The 24,813-nt window shown below is 47.2% G+C and overlaps 1 protein-coding gene across 2 annotated transcripts in view; it reads right to left on the bottom strand.

Annotated features, from left to right (window-relative positions):
• The window catches only part of GEMIN5 (gem nuclear organelle associated protein 5), a 1,331,385-nt gene that overhangs the window by 886,950 nt on the left and 419,622 nt on the right, over window positions 1-24,813 (bottom strand). For both annotated transcript variants that reach the window (XM_069653955.1, XM_069653956.1), the window contains exon 11: window positions 21,442-21,524. In XM_069653955.1, coding sequence (XP_069510056.1) covers window positions 21,442-21,524 — 83 coding nt within the window. The remainder of the gene's footprint in view (window positions 1-21,441; window positions 21,525-24,813) is intronic.

The following is a 24,813-nucleotide window of genomic DNA, read 5'->3' as shown; positions in this document are numbered from 1 at the left end:
GTTAAGAGAGGCAGGAACAACGGAAACGGGAAGAAGCAGAGCAGGAGTGAAGAATAGGAAGAAGGCAATAGGCAAGTGACGGAGGTTGAGGAAGGGAGATGCAGGCATGGTAAGTTCCTTGTTAGGTTAGATAGATCAGTTATAAAGGGAATACATGTGGATTTGGAGGAAGGACGTGCCTTTACAGGTATGGAATCGAAACAAGGAGAAAGAAGTGGCATGCTACGGCAGTGTTGAATACGCTTCAGGCCCCATAGAAAAATTAAGGGATGTGGTAATAGGGACAGAGGAAGAAGAGGATGAATGAGAAACCGATGATGAGCCGGGAGGACAAGAGGTAGTAGTTGTGCCTCCCGCTCCAGCAGTTATCAGGGAAAGCACACCATGGGACCTTCGAACGCACTGTGGGGCTCACATCGCTGTAGGGAGAGGCAGAGTACAGATGGGGAAAGCCCCAGTAAAGGTAGGGGCAACTCAATTCCTGCAAGGGCGCGGAAGTGGATTTAAGCTTTGGAAAAACAAACCACTGGCATCATGTCGCGATTGGGGAAATTAAAAGCCTTTTTACAGCCTTGATGGGGGAACAGGCAGATGAGCTCTGGAAAAAAGCAGGACATCCGGGTGTTCAATTGAACACAAACACCCATGATGGAGTGGCCTTTAATAATTATAGTGCGCACGTTTGGGGGCAACTGAGAGTTAAGTACCCCAATATGCCAGATATAATCTCTATCTTGGCGAAAACAATGAACCTCGATGAGGATCCTACTGCCCATATTCAATTAATTCAAGAAATGTGGAGGGCAGAGACGGGAGAAGCATGGGACAAGAATGTGGCTATCTTCTACCACATGTTAAAAAAGGAATTCCCCAAAGAAGTCCAGCACGACCTGGATAAAGTGGTAGGAATAGAGGCAAAGAGTTGGCAGGAGACTCAAGCACACATTGTAAAAGGCGGCAGGAGAAGGAAATAATGGAGCAAGCACAGAAGGCAGAGGCCAAGCTGGTTCATAAAAAGCTGGTAAAGATCTGTTTAGAAGGAGCAATGATAACTAGCTCCACAGAAGGACAGCAGAGACAATGAGGCCAGCAGGGACAAATGGAAACCGGAATGGTACAAGGATGGACGAAAGGGTACGGACCTAGACGGAGACCGATGAGAGCGTTTCCACAGTGTAGGGGAGGATTTTTATGGGGTGGCGAGTCAATTGGCAGGTTTGGAGCGATGAGGCCCCAGTTTAATGGGACGATGGGATGCGGTTATGGAGGATATGGAATGCAGTGTTGGGAGTGTGGGAGAATGGGACATCGCACAGGACTATCGAAGCCGGCCGCAATATTTCAATGCATGTCCCCCAACTTTGCCATACATCCCAAGCTCTGTGTCATCCCAACAAGTCTAGGTTGATCAGAACCCAGGAGCTGGAATAACACAGATCTATGCACCCCCACTAACCGTCTCAGCCCCGGGACAGTCACCCACTACATCAGATCAAGTGTGTTCAGAGGAAATCCTTTTTCACCTCCTGGTGCTCATATGTACCAGTAACAGGACAGCCCATAGGGATCTCTGATGTGTCCAGTTCTATCGGTTACTACTGATCCATAAGAGGAACCTCGGATAGGAGTAAAGGTAGGTGAGCAGACGTTTTCATTTATGATCAATACAGGGGCTACAAAATCATGCATCAAAGAATGTGAGATTCCCCTTTCAGGCAAAACGATGGACACAGAGATTATTTGGGGCTGTTCTGTCGGTTCCTTACACCGAGGATTTGCATAGCAAGGTAGGTAAGCACATTATATCTGCTCTCTTGTTATACTGTAAGAACACCCCAGTAAATCTTTTGGGAAGGGACCTCCTGAGCAAGCTAAATATGTTGATTATTATTTCAAAAGATGGCATATTATGCCACACTCCAGGATTGTACTTGGTGAGAGAAGCAGCGCTTTCCCCCATGTATTACAGTGATAGTGCGACCAGGGTGGAGCCGTTACATTCAGCATTGTTTCTGTATGGGGTGATGATAGTGTTGAGTTGGGTCCCGGGAATAAAAGGTCAAATATGGCATATACCTCTTGACTATTTGTTTCAGTCTGCTGAGTCACAGGAGATAGCCCCAGGGACTATTGTTCCCATTCTGTTAGAAGCAGTGGTTGTCAAGAAGGATAGGGTGTTTCTTTCATGCACTGATGAGGAAGGAGGTGAATGTCGCACAGTGTTGTGTATTGATCCAACCTCATTGTTAAGAGACGTGTCCGATGAGCAATTGTTTGAGGATGCAGAAGACACAGGAGAGATGGTCATCGAGATTGGGGTGCCTTGCCAGGTAATGATAGAGCCAAAGGAATTATCACAGACCATGCTCGTCGCTAGGAAAACATCGCCATATTGGAAGGAGGATTTGGACAAAGTGCCAGACCACTTGTGGACCAGCAATCCTCATGATGTGGGGTTGGTGAAATGTAGGAGCAGTACAGATTAAATTAAAACCAGGAGCAATATTGCCACGAGTTAGGCAATACCCCATGTCTAGGGAGGCAGACAAAGATTTTTGAGACCATTATGGCATTGTTAAAGCAAGGCATTATACAGCCCGCTATATCCCCATGTGATACGACCATCTATCATGTGAAGAAAGAGAAGGGGTCCAGTTGGAGGATGGTTCAGGATTTGCGACTTCTGAACAACATTGTTGAAGCAGTTTATCGGGTGGTACCAAACCCCGACACCATTCTCTGTAACATCGCTAGTAGGTCACCTATTTTACAGTAATTGATTTTAAAAACGCCTTTTTACCTCTGTCCCTTTACACCCTGATTCCCAGTACCTCACAGCATTTACGTTACTGTGGGCAGAGATTTGAGCACACAAGGTTACCCCAGGGGTACTGCGAATCCCAGAGTGTTTTTAACAGGGTCATTCAAATGGATTTGGCAAACTTACAAGTGTCCAGTACCATAATACAGTATGCGGATGACTTTTTGGTCTGTAGTGCTTCAGAGGAGCATTGTCGAGGAGACTCAAATAAGCTAAGATAAATTGCAGTATTGCCAGATAGAGGTAGTATATTTGGGACATGTAATATCTGCAGTGAGAAAGTTGATGCCCGAGAGCCACCACAGTCCAGAATACACCTCAGCCAGTTATGGTAAAACAGATGCAGCAGTTTCTGGGGCTCTTTAACTATTGTAGGTCCTGGATTATTGACTACTCTAGTTACACAAGGCCCTTATTTCAAGCACAAAAGGAGAAGGTTCCGATAAAATGTTCAGAGGGAATGAGAACATGTTTTCGGGATCTCAAGACTGCGATCAGTAAAGCTCCAGTTTTGTCGACCCCGAATGGCCAGAAACCGTTTTTACTATTTTCACATACAGATGGAAAGGTAATGACAGCAGTCCTGTACCAAAAAACATCATTAGGTTACAAGCCCTTGGCTTACAACAGCAGGCTTTTGGATTCAGTTATGCAAGGTCAGTTCCCATGTTAACAAGCTCTCGCAACAGCCCTCCTCAATCTCAAAACCCAAATTGAGGATCTCAAAGACAAAAGTAAACTACCCATGTTACTACTATTAGACTTATATGCGGCCTTTGATTTGGTTAATCACCAAATCCTCTGTCACCATCTAAAAACTGCAGCTCATTTCTCCGATACGGCCACAAACTGGATTCAATCCTTCCTAGATAACAGACAGATGAGGGTATTCTCGCCCACCTCCGCGGCTGACCCTGCACCAGTCCCCTGCGGCGTCCCCCAAGGATTGTGTTTATCCCCTACCCTCTACAATGTATTTACTAAACCCTTATTTGATGTGCTTGACCATCTGGGTGTCACCTACACGAATTATGCTGATGACACCCAGATACTCATCCCGATAACGGGTGATTACACAGTAGATTCTAAAGCCTTAAATGACGTTTACCACGTCATTCAAACATGGATGGCCCAACATGAGCTTTGTCTCAATGATGACAAAACAGAGCTCCTCATCCTAGGTACTCAGCAAAGACTAAACAAGTTGAACCCTATGTTCAGTTCCTTTAACATTGATGGAAACCTAATAAAAGTCTCCAAAGATACCAAAACGCTTGGAATCTACCTCGATTCCATCCTCTCCCTTCACAGACAAACCAATGCAGTTGCGGCCGCCGCCGCTTATACCTGCAAGTTCATCACAGCATGTCGCCCTTTTCTTTCCACGCACAACTGTACTACCCTTGCTAGGACCCTGGTCATGTCCAAACTGGACTACTGTAATGCACTGTACCAGGGCAACCTAGACAAGCTCCAGATCATACAAAATAACGCTATCAGGGCAGCCCTCAACATCCCCAGATCCGCACACATTTCGGATACCAGGAAGAGCCTTCATTGGTTGTCAGTCACCCAAAGGATCTCACTAAAATCGCTCGCCCTAACATACAAATGTATGAATAACCTGGCCCCCCACTTATCTCTCCTCTCGATTCTCGCTGTACACCCCAGCTCGCTCACTTAGATCTACTCTGAACCAGAGTTTACTGATACCGAGATACAAGCTCCAAACAGCTGGTGGATCTAGCTTCCTAGTCCTGGCAGCTAAAGTGTGGAACACTGTCCCCTTGACTATCAGAAACCTCCCCTCCCTCAAGCTATTCAAGCACAGAGCCAAATGTTGGCTAGTCTCCTCCACTGCCCGAGCTACACCCTGGAACGTGACGCGATAACCTTTGTCTGGTTGTTATCGACAAATCATGTATCGTTGTACTACCTACCTATGCCTTCTTTGCTATATTTATTGTTTGTCATGTAATCACTGTATGCAACTTATGTAACCATTGCTTTCAAGATATGCGCCCGGTAGCCTCCGGGCCTGGTTTGCGCTATACAAATAAAACAAATACAAATACAAAAGTCTTCAACCATTACTATGGGCTGCCCGGTGATGTAGTATGTGGAGCATGCAGTTTTTGCTATCTTGAAAAGGCCTAAGTCAACTTTGACAACCAAAAGAATATCAGGGTATGAAGCTATTCTGTCAAATGCTTCCATGCATCCTGTAATGTGTCACCTAGTCAATCCGGTGATATTCTTAGCCGAACCAGTGAAACCTGACGATATTGTCCACGACTGTGCAATTTATGAGGGAGAAGAAGAAGCGAGGATGAATGTTAAGGAGACTGCCTTGGAAGAAAGCGACATACTCTGTTGACTGGTCGTCAACAATTGATCAGGACACTGGTGAAAGGCACACAGGGGCGGCTGTTGTAGGTCTTGTGGATGGGAAGCACCGGGTTGAAGTAGAGAAACAGCTGCCTCCACATTGCTCTGCGCAAGCGGCAAAGCCATTGGCACTTATCGAGGTGCTAGAGATGAGTAAGGGGAAGGCAGACACTATCTACTCTGACTCTGCGTATATGTTGCCTCCATGGTACATTCTGGGTTATTTAGATGGAAGAGATTTGGGTTTAAAAAAATGAAACAGGACCCCAGTCCAGCATGGAGCTGCAATCCCGACTAATTGAATCGCTAAGATTGCCGTAGAAGTAGGAATAGTGAAGTGCGTGTTGCATACTAACAGGACTGATTTAATAGTGCTTGGTAATGATCCCGCAGAAAGAGCAGCATTGGAAGCAGCATATTTGCCCTTTTCAGAACCTCTGAAAATGAAAATGGTGTCTCATACAGTTGCCAGTCCCATAAACTGCAGTCCCTTTGCTTCAAATAGTAGACATACAGGGAAAGGCACCTCAAGCGGAGAAGGAGCTCTGGGCAAAGAGGGGATGTATGCTCTCGCCCAGAGACTTGTTGTGGAGACAGGAGTTGATGGGGAAAGTAGTAATGGCCTTAGGGCTGCTTCTTGTGGCTCTAGAGCAGCTACATTACCTGCCACATATTTCCGGACAACAAATAGCAACAGAACTCCTGGAGGAGTGGCTTATACCAAACATTCATGAACAGGTAAGTAGGTTTGTAGGGAATTGTATAGTTTGTAAAGAATGAAATCCTGGTAACACCATAAAAGCAGCGAGTGGCAATTCCCCGGCCTTCAGGTCCATTCAGAGAGCTGCATATTGAATTTGTCAATTTGATATAGAAGTGTTATCAATTCAGGAATTTGATTGTAGTTGCATGTCCATTTTCACGATGGCTTCAAGTTGGTCCCCGAGTGCATCATGAAGGAAAATCGGCAGCTACAATTTTGATAAGGGAGGTATTTCCATGGTGGGGAATATGTGAGGTCCTGAGATCAGATAATGGGATCCATTTATTTTAATGCACTATTTGCAGAGATTACATCACTTCTGGGAATCAAGCACAGGGTGTGCTCGGTGTATCACCCACAGGCAGACGGAAGAGTGAAAAAACTTAATTGTTTGCTTAAAATGCAGTTGTCTAAACTATGTAGTGAACAGCAAAAAAGTTGGTTGCACTGACTTCCATTTTCCCTGTTTTACTTACGAAATAAGCCATGGAAAGATCACCACCTCACTCCTCATGAGGTGGTGACGGGCATAGATTGTATACACCACGCTCACCCGCACAGGTTAAGACGCACATAAGTCACCAGAGAATCTTGGAGAAGAGTTTGGGACTATCTTTGGGCCTTGACTAAAAGCGTTGATTGGGTCTTCACAGATTACATCATCACATCAGCAAGCAATGGTAAAAGACAACAAGGAACAAGAAGATTGACAGCAACCATTGCTACTCCCTGGGGACACAGCCTATGTGCATTCCTTTGTTTGCCGCTGGAATGAATAGTGTTTCCATGTGCCTCACAAAGTGATCTTTGCTACACCAACTGCAGTCAAAGAGGAGGGCCACAAAACTTGGATCCATGTCCATGACATGCAAAGGGACACCAGAGTCCCTCCACTGACACCTGGGGAAGAGTAGTCCTAAAAAGATAAGTGTACGAGACACAATTCATGCCAGTGAAGTAGGGAGGGAGCGCACATAGATCAAGAATTATTATTCAGACTGTAAAACAAAAGAATGCATTAAAAAATTTGTATGAGAATGTGTAGATCCATTTCTCTCTTGATTTCTGTGGTATATGTTCTCAATAGTAGGAATGTAAATGGATCCAAGTTATGAAATACTATGGATATGGCAGAAAAATGATTAGGAGCACAAGAAGACCTTGAAATAGATTTTGTAAATAAGGAGGATACAAATTTAGAAACAGTAAATGACGCACCAGATAATTTGTGGTATCATTATATGAAATCGGTGAAGGGAGAGAGAGAGCGACAGAATCGTGTTATATTTGTTCTCTTATCCTCCATGTTTCTGTTGTCCCTAGATTATTTATTCCCGACAAGAGGTTGAGGTAGCGGAGGCACAGTGTCTAGTGCACCTAGCCTTGTGCAGGGTCCAAGGGCAGTTTGGGGGCATTCTGTAGCAGCTTCTATCCTTCCAGTCGAAGAAGAATGTTTACCATTAGATGGGGAAAACCAGAAGGATGTCTGTTGTATGCAAAGAGTACAGTTCACTCTTGAAGGACTAATAATTGTGAACAAAAAAATGGGAGCAAGCGGTGAAGAGTTGCAGAGCGGGAGGATTGGTGGGACTCCCTCAAGAAGGTGTGGGACAAATAAACTAAGTATGTTTAAGCGTATGGAAAAAGTAGGACATTTTTAACATGACTCAAGGAGCCAGAGAAACCTGTTAAGATCCAATTACTTACACTTTTTTTCTCTGTGTTTTAAGGGCGAATGCATGGTGCCTGTTGGCACAAATCAAAACTGAAGCCTCACGCTTCGCATTGCTGATCTGGGTGGAGGTGGCAACACTTCAACTTGTACACGTCCTGTGGACCCTTTTCCTACAGTTACCTCTGGCCTGGCGAGGCGCTTGCAGTCTCACCACCCTGCATGTGCCCATCCTTGTGGTTCCCCAGAGCCACCCGACAACCGCAAATTCAAAATCTGAGTCTACATTCGTACCACCATTATCCCCTGTGCCGCTGGCATCCCTTGTGCCATCAGATATGGACAATTCAGGGACTTTATACACTTTTGGAGAAACTAATTGAAACTATCTCATCAGCTTCCACTGAGGCACTTATGAACATTCCTGTACAATTTCGACTATTCAGCCGGACAGAAATGTTGTTTACTTCCCTTTGGACCCCTGGCGTACAAACCTTGGTGAATTTCAGATTGTTACAAATTGTCTGCTATTAATGATTATTTATGAATTCCTCTGAATCAGCATTTAGTGCAATTAAAGAAGAACTCAGGACTGAGGCTTGTAGCATTGCAGAATCGTTATATATGCATTTATTCAAATGTGAACCCTCCCTCCTACCCCTGTGTGGCTCTTCTTGGTCATACTGCCACTGTACATGCTTACCAAATCTGAAGATGGCTGCCAGAGGAGAGGCTTTGGGAGAGGGCAGTCATTGGCTGGAGGCAGTATGACCCAGAGTACAGTGATTGACAGTTTGAAAGTGAAATTGTGTTTTCTTTTTACCTAGGATTCCCAGCCTGCCAGGGAATATTCATGAGCCTGTGAATCCATGCCAGACCCATGCTGGAGAACAATAGTTACATGTAAGTAACTTGTTCCTTCTTATTGGATACATTCATCTAACTTCTAATTGAATTTTTCATATTTACTCTACACCCCTCTCTGGGCCTTTCCATATTTGGTCATAGCCCCATCTCCTAGTTACACAACTTACAAACAATTTCAATGATCACAGGTTCCATCTGGTTGGAAACCTTTACACCTACTTGTGACGCACACGTCCGCTTATCGAAATTCTATTGATGATTGTGAAGAGGAGGGGAACAAACACATTTTCCCTTTGATCTATTGTTGCTGGTTTTATCGGCCAAATGTGTTGGTGTCCACATTTAATTTTAAACTATGCGACTTACCATTCCAGCCCACATGGTCCCAACGCACACCTTGACAAATCAATTGAAAATCCATGATCTATCGGTGCTCCATTCCCTGCAAACAACATGCACCAGGTTTCATTATCTGGCCTTCAAATCCAGCCCTACCAGGTGGCTGGAATCCCTCTGTGATTCAATAACAGACTCTCATATACTTAAGAGATTGTATCTCCCCTTTGCAATGCACCAGGCCATAAAGAGACCTGCCCGAAACTGACCATGTGATATTCATAGCAACTGCTGCTGTTTTCCCCCAACCTTGTAAGACTAGTTTTTGAGTCTCAAATGTCAATTGCCCAACCCATGTATTCAGCCAGCACAATTCCTTACTTATCAGAGAACTCTGCGGCAAAACAGATCTGTGTATTCACACTTCCAAAAACCTATTTCTCTAGAGACCCCCCCATATACATTTACCAATGGATGTATGTTCAGGTCTACTGCATCCTCACACTGATTTTCCCATTGAAAATCTACGTCGCATGCACATGTAGAGCTCCTTGCTGCCCAATTGTTAGGTGCTATGTGGCACGAGACACCTATATTGTGTTTATATTGTATCAGCAGTTTTGATATTTATCTTGCTGCGCACATGCAATTTAAAAATGTATCAACAAAAACAAGACTAAAAATAACACATCTCATTCCCATTAGCTACACTGTATTCATGCTAAATTGCAACATCATGTCAACATCGCTGCCACCCCAGCCACCAATATGGCGCGTGCAATTTAAACTTCTCTTTACCTGTGGGACCCTTATCAACTACCTCAACATTTCCCCCCTTTAGATAATACATCAACAAACCAATTTCCAGCTCATCGATCTCACCTTCTCGGTGGAATGAAACCTTACAGCCAACTCACATACTAGACCCCTCACACCCATGCTCCTCCGCTGGACAATACCAATTTGCCCTTCTATCAATCCCACAATTTACCCATTCTACATATTCACCTCACCCTGGTGGAGGACACAATTCCACTTCTGTATTTATTTCAATATCAGTCTGAGTGCGAGATGGAATGGCAGTGGCCTTAGACACGGTCACGACCATCATAGCAGCAGCTCTAGGCATATGGGCAGGACAGCACTGTAGACATAACTGACAGGAACATAAGATCATTAAACAAGACAAAAATAGGTATGAGTATTTTTATGGTTATGCCCATTCAGGAAGGCACCCAAGAAAAAAAGTAAGCAATTCCCACCTACCTTTTCATGGCTCCCCTTAGGTTGTGCAATGTGTCAATTGTTCGGGCGAGAGTTCCATTGTCCAAATCATTGGGAGGTACGTATGTGCCACACATACTCCTGATCTTCTTGCAAACCCCACCCTCCATAGCTGTTAGGACATGCAGGATAGATCATGACCAATGCTGGAGAACAAAAGTTACAGGTATGTAACTTGTTCCTTCTCTAGCATGGTGTCTGGCATGGATTCCCATGCTCATGAATAAAGAATACATAGCAGTAGTACATTACACAACCACTGGAGGTGGCAAGGCTCAACAGAAGCAAAACTCTTACTTTCTGGAACAGACTCACCTCAAGCGAACAAGTTGCATAGTACTGCCTGGCCGACCCTGGACTCCCCTCTGGAATCCCTGTCGACGCAGTAGAACATTGTGAAGGTGTGCATAGACATCAATGTAGCAGCCCTGCAGATGTCCAGCAGGCACACACCAGACAGGAATGCAGTCGTCGCATCGATCGCTCTGGTGGAATGGGCTCTTGGACGGCCGGGCAGCGGTCGGTTGGCCAACCAATGACAGTGTGTGATACTTCCGCAAAGCCACCTGGAGATGGAAGCCTTGGACATGGCCTTCACATGGTTCACAGGACCAAAGTTCACAAACAGTTCAGACATCTTCCGAAAACTCTTTGTGCTTGCCACGTAGAACTTCAGGGCACGAGCAACGTTCAATGAGTGCAAGGCCCTTTCAGCCTGTGACAAAGGCTTTGGAAAAAACTCTATTAACACCAAAGGCTCGTTGAGGTGGAATTCCGACAGAACCTTTGGCATGAAGTAGGGCTGCGTCAGTAGCACCACCATTGAATCATGGAAAGTCAGATATGGCTGCTTGCAGGATAGGGCCTGGATCTCACCCACCCTCCTGGCCGAGGTAATGGCCACAAGGAAAGCAGTCTTCCACGAGAGATACTTGAGAGGGGCCTGATACATAGGCTCAAAGGGGGGCTCCCGTGAGCCTCATCAGCACCCGGTTGAGTTCCCACGCAGGGGCAGGAGCTAACACCGGAAGAAAAGATCAAAACAGTCCTTTGAGGAACTCCTTGACGAGACAGTGGGACCAAAGAGAAGATCTTCCAAGACACCTGGTGTAGCGGGAGATAGCCGCCAGATGCACCTTGATTGAGGCGTGCGCCACCCCCGCCTTGGCCAACGACAAGTATGGAAGAATCTGCTGGGCCGTGACACTCAGAGGGGTGATCTGCTGCGACCAACACCACATAGCAAAACGATTCCACTTGTGACGGTAGCACTTCAGAGTTGCCGATGCTCTGGCCTTGGCAAGCATCTCCCTGCAGTCCGCCGGCAACTCATATCCTCCAAACTATAGGGCTGCAGGAGCCAAGCCCTCAGGTTCAGCGATCTTAGGTCGCGATGCAGGATTGCACCTCCTCTGGTGAGCAGATCCGCGACCGTGGCAGCTTAACAACACTGAGAAGCTGAGAAGGTCTAGGTACCAAACCTGCCTCGGCCACGCCGGGGAAATGAGCATCATCCTACATCGGCACTGTGAGTTGAGCCAGGGCTCACAGCAGGAGAGGTAACAGGGGAAACACGTACAGAAACAGGCCTTCCCACGGGAAGGAGAACGCGCCCCCATGCTCCTCGGCTGGTGGAGCCTGCTGGCAAATTTCTGGCATTTGGAGTTTGCCGCTGTCGCAAACAGGTCGATCTGGGGCCTGCCCAATTTGATGAAGATGCGGTACACCTGGTCCTGCCAAGTTCCCACTCGTGGCAGGAGTGCAACTCCCTGCTGAGGGAGTCGGCAATGGTGTTCTTGACTTGCGCCAGGTGAAAGGGAATGAGGAACAGGTCTTGTCCGACGGCCCAGTGCGGCAAGTCATGCGCCTCTTTGGAAAGTGCTGGGGATTGGGTGCCCCCCTGCTTCCTGATGTAGAGCATTGTGGTGGTGGTGTCCGTGAAGTTCCTCACCACCTTGCCCTTCAGGGATGGAAATAATGACTTGAGGGCTGAGAACACTACACGCAGCTCCAGGATATTGATGTGGAGATCCTTCTCCTCTGGCATCCAAAAGCCTCTGGCATGCAGACATCTGGTGTGGTCACCCCAGTCCTCCAGGGAAGCGTCCGTGGTGACCGTCTCCTAGTATGAAGATTTTTGAAACCCTGTGCCCCGGGTGATGTTGGAGTGTACGCCCCATCACCTCACCGCCCGACGGAACTCTACGTTGAGAGGGATCTTGTCCGCAAAGCTTCCGGCCACTTATATTCAGCGGGCGTCCAGGAACTCCTGAAGAGGTCGCATCCGCAACCTGCATAGTCGGATAAGGTAAATTCACAATGACATCATGCTGAGTAGAGACTTGATGGGCTGCACCGTGGCAGTCTTCAGTGACAAAAGCCATTGCACCTTGCCCAGCAGGGCCGCTATCCTCTCCTCCGAGGGCGACGCTAGGCAAGAGACTGTGTTGAGCCTGGCTCCTATGAACAGTGTGTTCCACAATGGTACACATGTATCCCTCGTAGATGTAGATGGGCCGGCACTGGTGCCAGGCACTTCGTCAACACCCTGGGGCTGACTTTAGGCCTAAAGAGAGGGCCTTGAATTAGTAGTGCCTTCCCTGTACAAAGCGTAGGAACTTTCAATGCTTCCTGTGAATGGGGACGTGGAAGTAGGCGTCCTCCAGGTCCAGCAACATCAAAAAGTCTCCTTCCTCCAGTTGGTCGAGCACATGCTGCAACGTGACCATCATGAAATGGTGGGACTTGAGGTACTTGTGGAGATGCGGCAGGTCTAAAATGGGCCTCCAGCCGCCAGCCTTCTTTTTGATTAAGAAGTATCTGGAGGAGACTCCAGAGCCGCAGAGTCATTTTAGAACTTCTCTATCACCCCTTTTTTTTAGCATGGCCCATACCTCCTGCAGGAGTGGAGGGATGTGCTGCTCCTGCCCGGTCAATGGAGGGATCGGCGAACGCTTTTGCTGAGAACTCAAGGCTATGTCTGTGGGCCCAGCACCCATCTGTCCATGGAGATCTTTTCCTACCTGCTTACAAATCGCATCAGCCAGCCTCCCACCGGTTGAGTCCTGCTTCGGCACCTGCGTTCCGGCTTGACGGTGACGACGGCACTGACCACTTCCACAAAATCCTTGGAACGGCCTCTGTAGGCCTACTGGGTCGTGGAGTGGGAGGGCTGACTGTACGACAAGGAGCCTCTACCAAAACCTTTCGCTGATATGCCAGAGGCGCAAAAGGAAGAGCGGTGCTGTTGGGGAGTACCTAGGGCACGAGCCATATCAGTCTTGATGGCCTGCAAGGACTGGTTGACGGCCTTCCCAAAGTGGTTATCCCTGTCGAAGGGCATGTCCAGCACCCTCGTCTGAACATGCTGGCAGAAATTGGTGGCCTTCAGCCAGCATCGATGACGGAGGCAGACACCGGTCTCGATCTGCCAGAAACCTGTGTCGGCAATGTCCAGGGCCCCTGTGATGGCATGGTCCGACACCACTTCACCTTCCTGAAGGAGTGCGATCACCTCTACCCACTTGTCGCCGGGTAGGAACTCCAGAATTGGGGCCAGCTTGTACCACAGTTCCCTATTGTACCTGGCCAGGATCGTCAATGCGCTGGCTGCTTTGATGGTCAACGCCGGAGTAGATGACCTTCCTCCCTATTGCATCCAACTTCTTCACCTCGCTGTCCGGAGGGACAGAGGACAATGACGAGGGGTTAGACAACATCTTCCTTGCAGCTGCCGAGACCACCAAGTCCGGCAACGGTTGCAACCGTAGGCACTTGGCTGCAGACTCCGGCACCTGGTACTTTTTCTCCAGCCTATCCTGCTTGGCCGGGGCCGAGCAAAGATTCTTCAGGAGGGCTAGGCCTTCCTCCCACACGTCGTCCAGGAGGGACACTGTCATGATGGTCTTTCTCTTGGCCTCACGCCTCTGGTATAGGAAGCCCCCTTTCTTGGTTGCTGGATGAGCTCGGAAGCCCTTGCGACCATGGGATGTAACAACCCCACCTCATCCGGTGTGGGGACGCGCGTCGGTTGTGGCGATCTGCCCACTGTGATGATGATATCGTCCGTCGTGGCCCTGTCAGTCCCTGCGTCTACCGGGGAGGAGGGCACCTGGCGCGGGTGTGGAAGTTGGTGCGGGGGCATCGGATGGGGCTTCCTCTTTTTAGCCAGAGCCGCCAGGGCCCGCAGCATCCTCTTCTGGATTTCTGACAACAGCATGTGTAGGGTCTAAAGGCTGTCCAGGGTAACATCTCTTGGGTGAGCAGGCATGGTGGGCACACTAGGCACCACACCGTCACCTTCGGCATTGCCGTCCCCCACGTCCTCGTAGAACGTGTGCAGGGACTCCCGGTCCTGGTCGTCTGAAGACAACTCCATTGCTTGGGGTACGGCCTGTGGCTGGCCTGGGACTTCAGCGCCCCCCCACCACACTTTTTGCACCCTGAGGGATCTCAGCCGGGCTTACTGACAACATCCTCTTCTCGGGTGTGCCAGCAGACTTCTCCACTGCCCAGCCCGATGCCTCCCACATTGGGGCAGGGACACCCTGGCAACAGTAGGGGCTACCTTCACAGGGTCCCCCCCCCTTGGCTTTGGAGAGAGGGGCCACCAACAGCTTAGTCGCTGATGCTTTCTCCTGCACCGCCTGGACCTTCTTGGGCAGGTCGGCCGCCGCCTCCTCCATCTTAGGCTTCTCAGGCTTCTCCCGCAGCTTAGCTGGTATGAGCGACTTCCTGATTGAGAAGGAGCTCGATCGATGGCTGGCAATGGAGGCAGATGGTGACATTGATCGCACACTGCCCATCGAGGGACCCGCTTGCACAGTGACCCTGACGGAAGTGGACTCACAGTGCTTGGTCTTGTTTTGAGCCCCCACAGATGGAGCACCCTCAAAGGACTTATAAGCCTGCTCTCCGGACTGGCCGGTCATGGTTGAGGCATGACCCGGCTTGGTGCACAGGACAGAGGCCTTGGCGCTTAGCCACGTCACCAGTCTACTGTTGATCATTAATTGTTCTTTTGGAGAAGCCGAGGAAAATCTAGCAATCTCATTCTTTGGGGTCCGGATGAAGGTAGTAGAGGCACTGATGGTGTTTGTCCCCCACAAACACATTCCGCAGTCCACATCTGGTGCAGATCTTGAAAAGGGAGCTTCATTCTCCTCAGTCATGGTCGGAGGTGCGGAGTAGGCCTGATGGCTGGAAACTTCAATGAAAACTCGACGATCCTTGCCCTTGAGGGGCGTTGAAATTCATGGACAAATGGGTCCCCTTTTGTCAGCAGATGAAGAGAAGAGCACACAGGCTCTTTTTGTCAAAAATATAACTGTCGAAAAAAAACCACGAAAACCGTAGAATACCTCACGGAGCAAAACTCTAGGACTACCAACACTTGAACGTGCGGTAAAAATCTGAAGATGGCTGCCAGAGGAGGGGCTTGGGGAGAGGGGAGTCATTGCCTGGGGGCAGTATGACCCAGAGTACAGTGATTGGTTTAGAGGAGAAATATAGTCTGTAATTGAAAGTGAAACTTTTTTCTTTTACCGAGGATTCCCGGACTGACGACAGGGAATATTCACAAGCATGGGAATCCATCTCAGACCCAATGCTGGAGAAGTGTGGGAACTGAAGGGAATATGGGTACATTGCATAGGTTTAACCAATAATGTGGGGTAGAGGGTTGACTTTGTAACAAAACCTCTGAGAGTGTTTTAACTGTTGCACATTGTATACAAAGCGTGTTCTTTGTATGGTTCAGAGAGACAGGTTAGTTTGACTCTGATGTCATCTAACCCCTCCCAGCTCTTTGTACAATAAACTTGCATTACGGACAAAGCAAGCACTTACTCTTTAAGGGTGGCCCTGCTTTGGGTTACAGTGATCAGTGTAATGCCTGGAAATTCTACAGTGGGGTAGGTTGGGAGGGCCGATGAGGAACATGTGGGAGGAACATCCAGTTGAAAGAACGTTACCTGGGGTACCTCCCACGTATTCCTCATCCTTTGATAGACTCACAAAGCAGTGTTATGTTTTGGAGGAGGGAGTAAGAATTGTATTTTATAGGCACCCCTCTTTGCAGAGCAGAACATGTTGCCATGCCCCTTGTTGAATGAGCTCTAAAGCCTTCTGGGGGATCTTTCACTGCCAATCTGTAGCATTCTGTAATAGCAATAATGATCAATCTGGACAAGGTTTGTTTTGCAACTGGAAGACCCAGCTTGTGTCCGGTGTACCCATTGAAAAGTTGGTCATGTTGACATACATTCGTGAAACGTAAAAGCTCAAATACCTTCTGGGATCAAGGCTATGTAGCCTTTCCTCTTCCTTCCCAGGATGAGGAGATGGGTACAAGGTAGGAAGCACGATTCTCTGGGTTAAATTAAAATCTGAAACAATTTTTGTGAAAAAAAAGAAGGTTTAACCCCAAGGACAACCTTGTCCTTGTAAAGAATTGTAAATGGAGGCTTACTAGATAAGGCGTGCAAACTCACTCACCCTGCGGGCTTATGTCAACGCAACTAACAGAATGGTTTTGAATGTTAGTAGCCTTAGTAGACATGAATGGAGTGGCTCAAAGGGAGCACACATCAGAAATTTCAACACAAGCTTAAGATCCCAAATCAGTACTTAAAAAGGTGTAGGAGGAAACATGTCAGTGAGCCCTTTAATAAATTGAATGATTAACAGCATCTTGAAATAAGATACCTCTTCTGTTGTGCGCTTGAAGATTCAAAGCGCTGCCAAATAACCTTTTATTGTTCTAATCTGGACCCCAGATCTGTTAAATGTAACAAGAAAGACAGCACCATATGTGTATTGCATTGAAAAGTGTCCACATCCTTTTCCCTACACCAGCTGCAGAATGTATTCCAACGGAAGCGGTATAAGGATTTCGTTGCTGGCCGATAGCAAAATGTTCAGTCACTCATCCAGGAGATCCCAATCCTTATATCTCAACCTCTCAAAAGCCATGCATGAAGGTTGAGTGACTTCACCTCTGGAAGGAGAACCAGACCCTCCTCTTGCGAGAGAAGGTCCTCTCTTTGCGGAAGATGAATTGGAGGGCAGATGGACATGTCCAGAAGGTCCGGGTACCACATACTCCTGGCCCAATCCAGATCAATTAGGATCATGGATTTCCCAAACTTTCTCAACCGCCTGATCACGTGAGGAATGACGGAGACTGGAGGAAACGCATACAGCAGTGGAAATTCGGAATCCACTACAAACACGTCTCCTAGAGCTTCTCTTGGGAGAAATTCCCTGGAGCAGAACAGTTGCACTTCCGGTTGACACTGGTCGCAAACAGATCCACTGGAGGGGGTTCCCCAAAAGGTGAAGATCCCTTGAAGTGTTTCCTGAGCTAGTTCCCACTTGTGGCAGACTGTTCTCTGCCTGCTCAGAGCACCTGCCGCTGTGTTCACCTCTCCGGCTAGGTAAACGGCCAATAAGGAGATTCCTTCTTAAATTGCCCAGTACCAGAGCTGCACCTCTTGTTGAGGTAGTACATGGCCACTGGGTTGTCCGTCATTATCAGGACATTCTTTCCCCGTACAGAGGGCAGAAAGGGCTTCAGTGCTAGTCTGATTGCCCTCAGCTCCAAAAGGTTGAAGTGTAGTTTGCACTCTGATGGAGACCAATGACCGCTGATGGTTAAATCATTGGAGTGGGCTCCCCACCCCGTGAGGCGTCCATAACTACGGTTATCTTCGGCCATGGTTGCCAGGGATCTCATTCTCCAGTGAGCCTGTGGTACCAGGAAAATGCAGGATGCCATGAGGCCGAGCAACCTCAAAAGGTCGAAGACCGGAAGACGCTGGGCATTCTGGAACTTGGTGACCATTTGCAGAATGTATTAAGCCCGCAACTCGGGCGGCAAGACAAAAGACCAAGGATGCATCAAGTACTGCTCCAATGAATTGGAGTCTTTGAGATGTTATATGAATTGTGTTGCAATTGATGGCGAAGCCCAGTCTGTGGCGAGAGTGGCAGGTGATGCTAAGATGTTCCACGGCCCGTTCGGGAGAACGTGTCCTGATCAGACAATCGTCCATGTAGGGGTAGACGTGAATTCCCTTTCCCCCTCTCCTGAGACTCACTGCAATAGACGCCATCAGCTTGGTGATAACCCTTGGGGCGGCGGTCAGCCCGAATGGCGAAACACAAAACTGATGAGAACCGCCAACGGCGAACCTCAGATACTTTGGATAGGCACATGAAAGTAAGCATCCTGAAGGCCCAATGACACCATCCAATCCTGGAGCTGGATGGCCTGAAGGATCTGAGAAAGTGTGACCATCTTGAACTTGTCCTTCTTGGGGAACCTGTTCAAGCATCACCCAAGATGGCTCCTAATCATCCATCCTTCTTAGGGATTAGGAAATGGGTAGAGTACCAACCACCCTTTGTTTCTCTCTGTTACTGGTACTGGTTCTATAGCACCTTTTACTAGCAGGCTCAACATTTCCTGCACAAGTAACGGATCCGGAACTTTGAGTGGCTCCCTGATTGATGGCCCGGAGGCCTTTTTAGAAAGGCGAGGCAGTAATCCTATGTTCCTATTGCCAAAGCCCACGCATCTTAAGTAATAGCCCACCACTCTTGCAGATGCAGTGAGAGTCTTCCTCCCACCGGGGTCTTGTGGGTTAAGGCCGCAGAGGTTTTGAGGCGGCTGAAGCAGCGGCTGATGGTAAAGGAGCCGTTTCTTGGGCGGACTTTGCACCTCTTCCTCATCCAACACAAGGGAATATTCTTTGGCCCCTTTGATTAGCCAGTCCTCTCGCTCTTCCAACTGAGGAGTAGAAGTGAAAGGACTTACCCCTCCAAGATGATCCGCTGGGGTAAGATGGTTGTGGCTGATGGCGGCACCAAGGGATTTGGCTGCCAACTTTGAGGTCTGCACCTTCTCTAGGCTTTCGTCAGCCTTGCTGCAAAACAGCAGAGTGCCATCAAAGGGCATGTTGAGGAGTCTGGATTGCACGTCCGGTGCAAAACCAGACTTCCTCAACCATGCAAACCTGCATATTACAGTGCTTGCTGCCATGGCTCTGCTGATGCTATCAGGCAAGTTGTGATTGCAGAGACTCACACAGCCTCCTCACTGTCTCCTACACTATTCAGGAAGCCGTTTCTCTCTTCCCCTTTGGGAATATGGCCAGCTGCCATAGCTGCACAGTCCCACAGGGTGAATGTAAATTTTGCTAAGGTGCAAGTGGCATTTGCAGACTTAAGAGCCATGCTCCCTGCAGAAAATGCCTTCCGAGCCCACGCGTTGAACGCTCATCATCCCTGTCTGGTGGGATGGTTGGGTAAAGCAGCCTGTTTGGAAGTAGCCGTCCCTGCCTGAAATACCAGGCTCTCTGGTGTTAGGTGCTTTGACTGATAGCTAGGGTCGCTACTTGAGGGCCTGTACTTCTTGGTGAGGTTCTTATTTACTGCTGGATTTGTTTCAGGAAACTCACAATTTGCCATAACCCTTTTTTGAAGTGTGACATGAAAGTGGAGAATGGGATACTTCGGCAGACCTTCATCAAGAATATCAGTCAGGTCGTCTTGCTCAAATGGTGGAGCAGGTCTGCCCCAATCTATAACTCTGGTCATAAGGTGCCTATAAGAGGCATCTGCATGGTCTGCTAGGTCTGGCTTGCCAAACTTACATTTCGGTGGTGTCTCAACAACACTAACAGATTGGAGAATCTCATACAAATCTTTTAACTTGAAATTCATCTGAAATGAGGCTTGCTGGGGCGTTAGGTGTGCCAAATTCCATCCAAATGGTGGAGTGTTGTGGTCTGATGGTTCGTACTCTTCATAAATGGAGGATAAGGACTTAAATCTTTCTTTGGCAAAGGCTTGTAGGATTTTCAAATTGTTTTGAAATTGTCAAAGGTTTAGGGGCAAAGGCGCCAATTGTTTCGACCCTGATGGCGTCAACGTTGTCGACTATTTTTTTTTTCTTCGATTTTGGTGTCGAGGAAGCCCACGAAATGGCTTGACCTTCGACTTAATGGAGTCTTCGATGATTTTATGTAGTGTCAAGACCTATGGGGTTCGAGGGGGTCTCCGGCCTACATCCTGGGCTCAAAGGCGTGGGTAGCCCTTTCTTTGTCAGCTTTTGACGGCACAATAGGAGCATGACCGCTTTCTTTCTTTTTTTCAGGGGTCAGGGCTTCCTTCTCGAAAACTTTAAGCATTTCATGCCTGAATTCTTCCCACTCGGTTGGAGTGGAGGATTTGGTTGGGCAGGAAATCATTCTCTCAGAGGAGGAATCGGATGAAGACGAAGAAGGCGATCTATAGTGCCTTTTCTTCGAAGAGGATGAGGAATGGTGCGACCCGCTCCTGGAGCGATATCGCTTTTTCGACCTCTTCCTTCAAGGAGAGTCACCTCTCGACTCAGACGACTTTTTTCAATGGAGTCATTGATGGGGATTTAGTAGAGTGCCTACCCACCGCTAAATTCCCTTTACGCTCTTTCAATGCTTTACCAGTCATGGACTGACAGGACTCACAGTCTGCCGTCCTATGCTGCACGCCAAGGCACCACAGACACACACAATGAGGATCTGTGAGTGACATCTTGGCGTGGCAGTGGTGGCATTTTTGGAACCCGGTCTTCAGGGTTGATGGTGTTGAAGACACGGCCATCGCACTCGAGTATCAAAGTTTTTCTCACCAAAAAAAAAAAAGCTGCCATATTTCTTGAATCGTTAGCTATCGCAGAAAAACAGAACTGAAGCTAACGCAGAAACAGGGAAATAACAGAACTGAACAGAACTGTAGTATACCAACGATGACGTTGACTCCGAGATGGAAGCCTTCGAAGGACATCGAGTCAACCGCATCAACGCAGAGCGCCCTCTGCCAAATTTTTTTTGAGAAGCAGCTGAAGCTGAAAGGGAAGATAAAGATGAGGAATACGTGGGAGGACACAATCCATTTGAAAGAGCTTCACTGAGGTCTGAGGTTTAAGTTTGGTAAACCCATAAGCAGATGGACAGCAATAACTCATCAGATGTATAACTGCAGCCACTGATTTTCAAAGACAAGAGGAAGGATGTGTAACATTAGGGTTAGCTTGGACATCTAAGGCTTTAAAGATTGGAATCGCTTAAGAAATAGCTCAGCAAATTCCCTTTCAATCTGCTTGACGTCTAATGCCCATTTGCATTAGCATGGTACGTCAGATGCGTTTTTATGTTAAAATCCATTCCTGTACTTATTTTAGGGAACAACTATTAATGAAAAATACCTCTAAACCACGGACACTCTAAATTAACCTAGTGTTCCTGGTAGCATTTCAAAACTCACCGAAGGAGAACGGAGGAAGTGGAGGGCCCCAGCCCAAGGAATATACAGTCTTGCGGTGGTAAGTGCTGGATATCTGTGGCGGCCTGTGGAGGATAGGAGGAGAGATGTCATCTAAGGGGTTGAAAGCATAACAGTCACAATAAGACATAGACTGCATCAGCCAAGAATCAAAGTTGTTAAATGTTTCTTGGTAAATCTCAAACTCTGTAGTATAGTCTAAGAGCACCACATACAATAGCACCTCATGAAAGAGCTACAATTTAACTCTTGGGAGTTAAAAATCCTGGGGCCAAAAATTACAATGTGCAGGTGGTTTGATACTGTGCTCTAGGACATGGTTTTAACTGCAATTATTGGCATTGAGTTCAAACTCTGTACAGACAGTACAATGGTGGGCCACTTGATTGGCATGTCTGTACAGCAATGAAGTGAACACTTACAAGTGGGAACAGAAGCATCTGCTCTGCCAATTTGAGGTCAGTACACCAAAAACTGATATACAATGAAACTTACTGATAAAACCAATAGGTCTTGCCAATTGTACATGAAGAGAAAACATTTAGCTGCGTTATGTACAGATTTGCTTTGATAGTGAAAGGTAAGGAGCTGTGTCCCTGCTGCTGTGTGCGCCAAAAAAATACTTAGGTAAGTTATACAACACCATTTTTTGTCTAGAGCAAAATTCACCAGACCGGAGCCATGGTGCAGAAACAGGGAAATAACATAACTGAAGCATGCTCTGAGAAGAGAAGTCAAGACAGAATTGCAGTTTTGGGAATTCTGCAGGTCCTTTTAGGGACCCCTTACATTTTTACCTCCCCCCCCTTCTTTTTTGGAGCACTGACATACATTTGGCAGAGGCCCCTAACCTCAAGTTCGGCAACCACTGCAACCATTTTGACCCCTGTAAGGCTCCCTGACCCACGGGGTGTGTCTTAAGCACTACCTTTTGTGCTCTATGGGTGATTATATCTCCCTGGATTGGTTACAGGGAATAGGCTGGTCCCAGCTGTTATTTAGTTTTGGCTTCACCATGATGCAAGCCAAATTACCTTGTTTGTAGCTATAAGGGTACAAATGAATTTTTGCAAGTCCTACTATTGGCCATTTTCTTTTAGGGGCTTCCTCTGTTCAGGAGTCCCATACCTGGTGGCAGAACTACATATAGGCTTCCAGGGGAGAGTTATGGAAAATACCTCTTGACAATATTACACAAAGTAATGATTACCAGTGAGGATCCAGGGATACCACAGGACTTACCACAGGTTGGTGTCCAACTATTGCATATAACTCATATGCACATAACACAGGTATAGTATTTAGATGTAGTGAATATGGGAGCACAATGTCCAACTCAGCTAGGAGGGCTATCAAAATCCAGGATAGATTTTAGTAAGACAGTCCCTATGCCCAGAAGGGCACATCACACACGAAGGAGTTAAACTGTAGCACACATTGAAACACTGTAAATCCTTGCATCAGAGTTTAATATACAGATCTAAAAAAAATCTCTGCATCAGTAAAAGTCTCGGAAAACCCAGGTATTGGTGAAGAACTGCAGGGGCAATAGACCGTAGAATCCCAAAACATTGAATTCATCCCCAATAATGGCATAGGTTCGGTATCACGTAATGTCCCCTTATCAAAAAATCGTATTACAAAATGTCGCTGTGGAAAAAAAACACGTCACATTTTTATCTGCCACAGAAACAAGTTTATTTCATTTACACATGCGAGCGTCTATTTCATGCACACACGCGAGTAGTCTATTTTCCATACGCTTGTGTACATGAAATGAATAAACGCTCGCGTGTGTAAATGAAATAAACGTGTTTGTGTGTGACACTGAATAAATCAATCTTTGTATTACAAAATTGTACATGACAAGCTAATAGCCTCTTGTTCTGTGCCAAGCATGTTGCTCATAACTTTCTTCCCTTCAACACCCGTTGAGATAATTAACTGAGACAGCAGCCGTTTTCTTTCATAGTTGGCTAATTGCGCACCGACAGGTTTCCATGAACTCGAGATGCGTGTTGATTGCAGATTTCCAACTAATGGACAAGCTGCTCCCTCACTGTCTTTCAATTTCACTGTATATAAACTGTTATTTAGCGCATCGATTGATGTAAAACAATAATTTAAAAAGGATAATAGTTTTTTATTACCAAACAACATTAACCCGGCCAAATCACAGCGATTTTTTGAAATGGTGACATTATCGCAGAGACATTTTTACATGGAACCATATGTTCATCAGTACGGTAGACTTTGGCGATCCGGGGCTGGTATACAAGTACAGTTAACACCACTTTGAGATAGTCCAGTAATAGAGTTGTGCACAAAAAAAGAATAGTATATGCTTAAAACACACTTATTTACATTTATATCGAATGTGATGAATCAGGTGGAGTCATCGCTGATTTGCTGGCGGAAACCTCCTTGATGTGGCCAGCAGATGACAGCCGCTAGCTGATACAGACCCTCGGGGTAGCTATATGAGGGAAGATCACATGGGAGGAGACAGCCTCCGGGAAGATGTCATGGCTTCATCTGATGAGACATGGTATCCCCTATTTTCCCTTCAAAATAACCTTCCCATATCTGAAACCCTCCTGGCCTATTGTAATGCATCTACTCCTTTTCCTCTGAACAATAGGGAAAACATTTTCACCAAATTCTATAGCAGCCCTTTAACTTTGGTCTGCCTTGCAAAACTGACCAAACCACCTTTTTAAATTCCACCTGTCAATCAACCCTAAGTCAATTGTCATCAATGGGCTTCTTTTCCCAGAATTCTCAAAATACTGGGATGAGGAAGAGGGGTCAACCAAAGTGGAGCAAAATAGACAAGCTCAGAGAGTGCTCTAGTGGTTGCTCGCTTACACCTGTGCCCTGGAAATTTAAGCAGCCAGAGCAGAGAGTCGAGATCTGCTGCTGCGGCTATTGGAGAGAGAGAGAGAGAATTGCACCTTTCTGCCTAGAACGGAAAGCAGAAAGGCTGGGACCGGCTTGGTGGAGCGGGGTGGCTCACAGAGAAGATTGAAGCTGCTGCACCAGGCCACGCTGCAGGAATGCCAGGACTGGCGAGGGACCTATGGGCGTTTGCAGCTGGAAAAGCAGTGCTTAGCTTACTGCAGCCAAGAGGAAAGCTGACTTGTCAACTGGAAGAAGTGGGAGCCAAGAAAACGAAGTAACAGCGGTTGCAAGAAGGAAGCAGACAGTAACACTTCACTGACGGAATGCGTGAGAATCCAGGAACGCAAACACAAGCCGTGAGTGAGTCCACCCAGAAGCAGCAGGGACACAAGGGCATATAGTTGAGTAAGCAGAGTCCAAATATTTGTGAACAACGTGACCGAGAGGAAAAGA

The sequence above is a fragment of the Ambystoma mexicanum genome, chromosome 3q (genome assembly GCF_040938575.1).
Source record: "Ambystoma mexicanum isolate Mex_15411 chromosome 3q, UKY_AmexF1_1, whole genome shotgun sequence".
In the NCBI taxonomy this organism is placed as follows: Eukaryota; Metazoa; Chordata; class Amphibia; order Caudata; family Ambystomatidae; genus Ambystoma; species Ambystoma mexicanum.
Note: the sequence above shows the minus strand (reverse complement) of the source record. Positions and strands in the feature narration are given on the sequence as shown.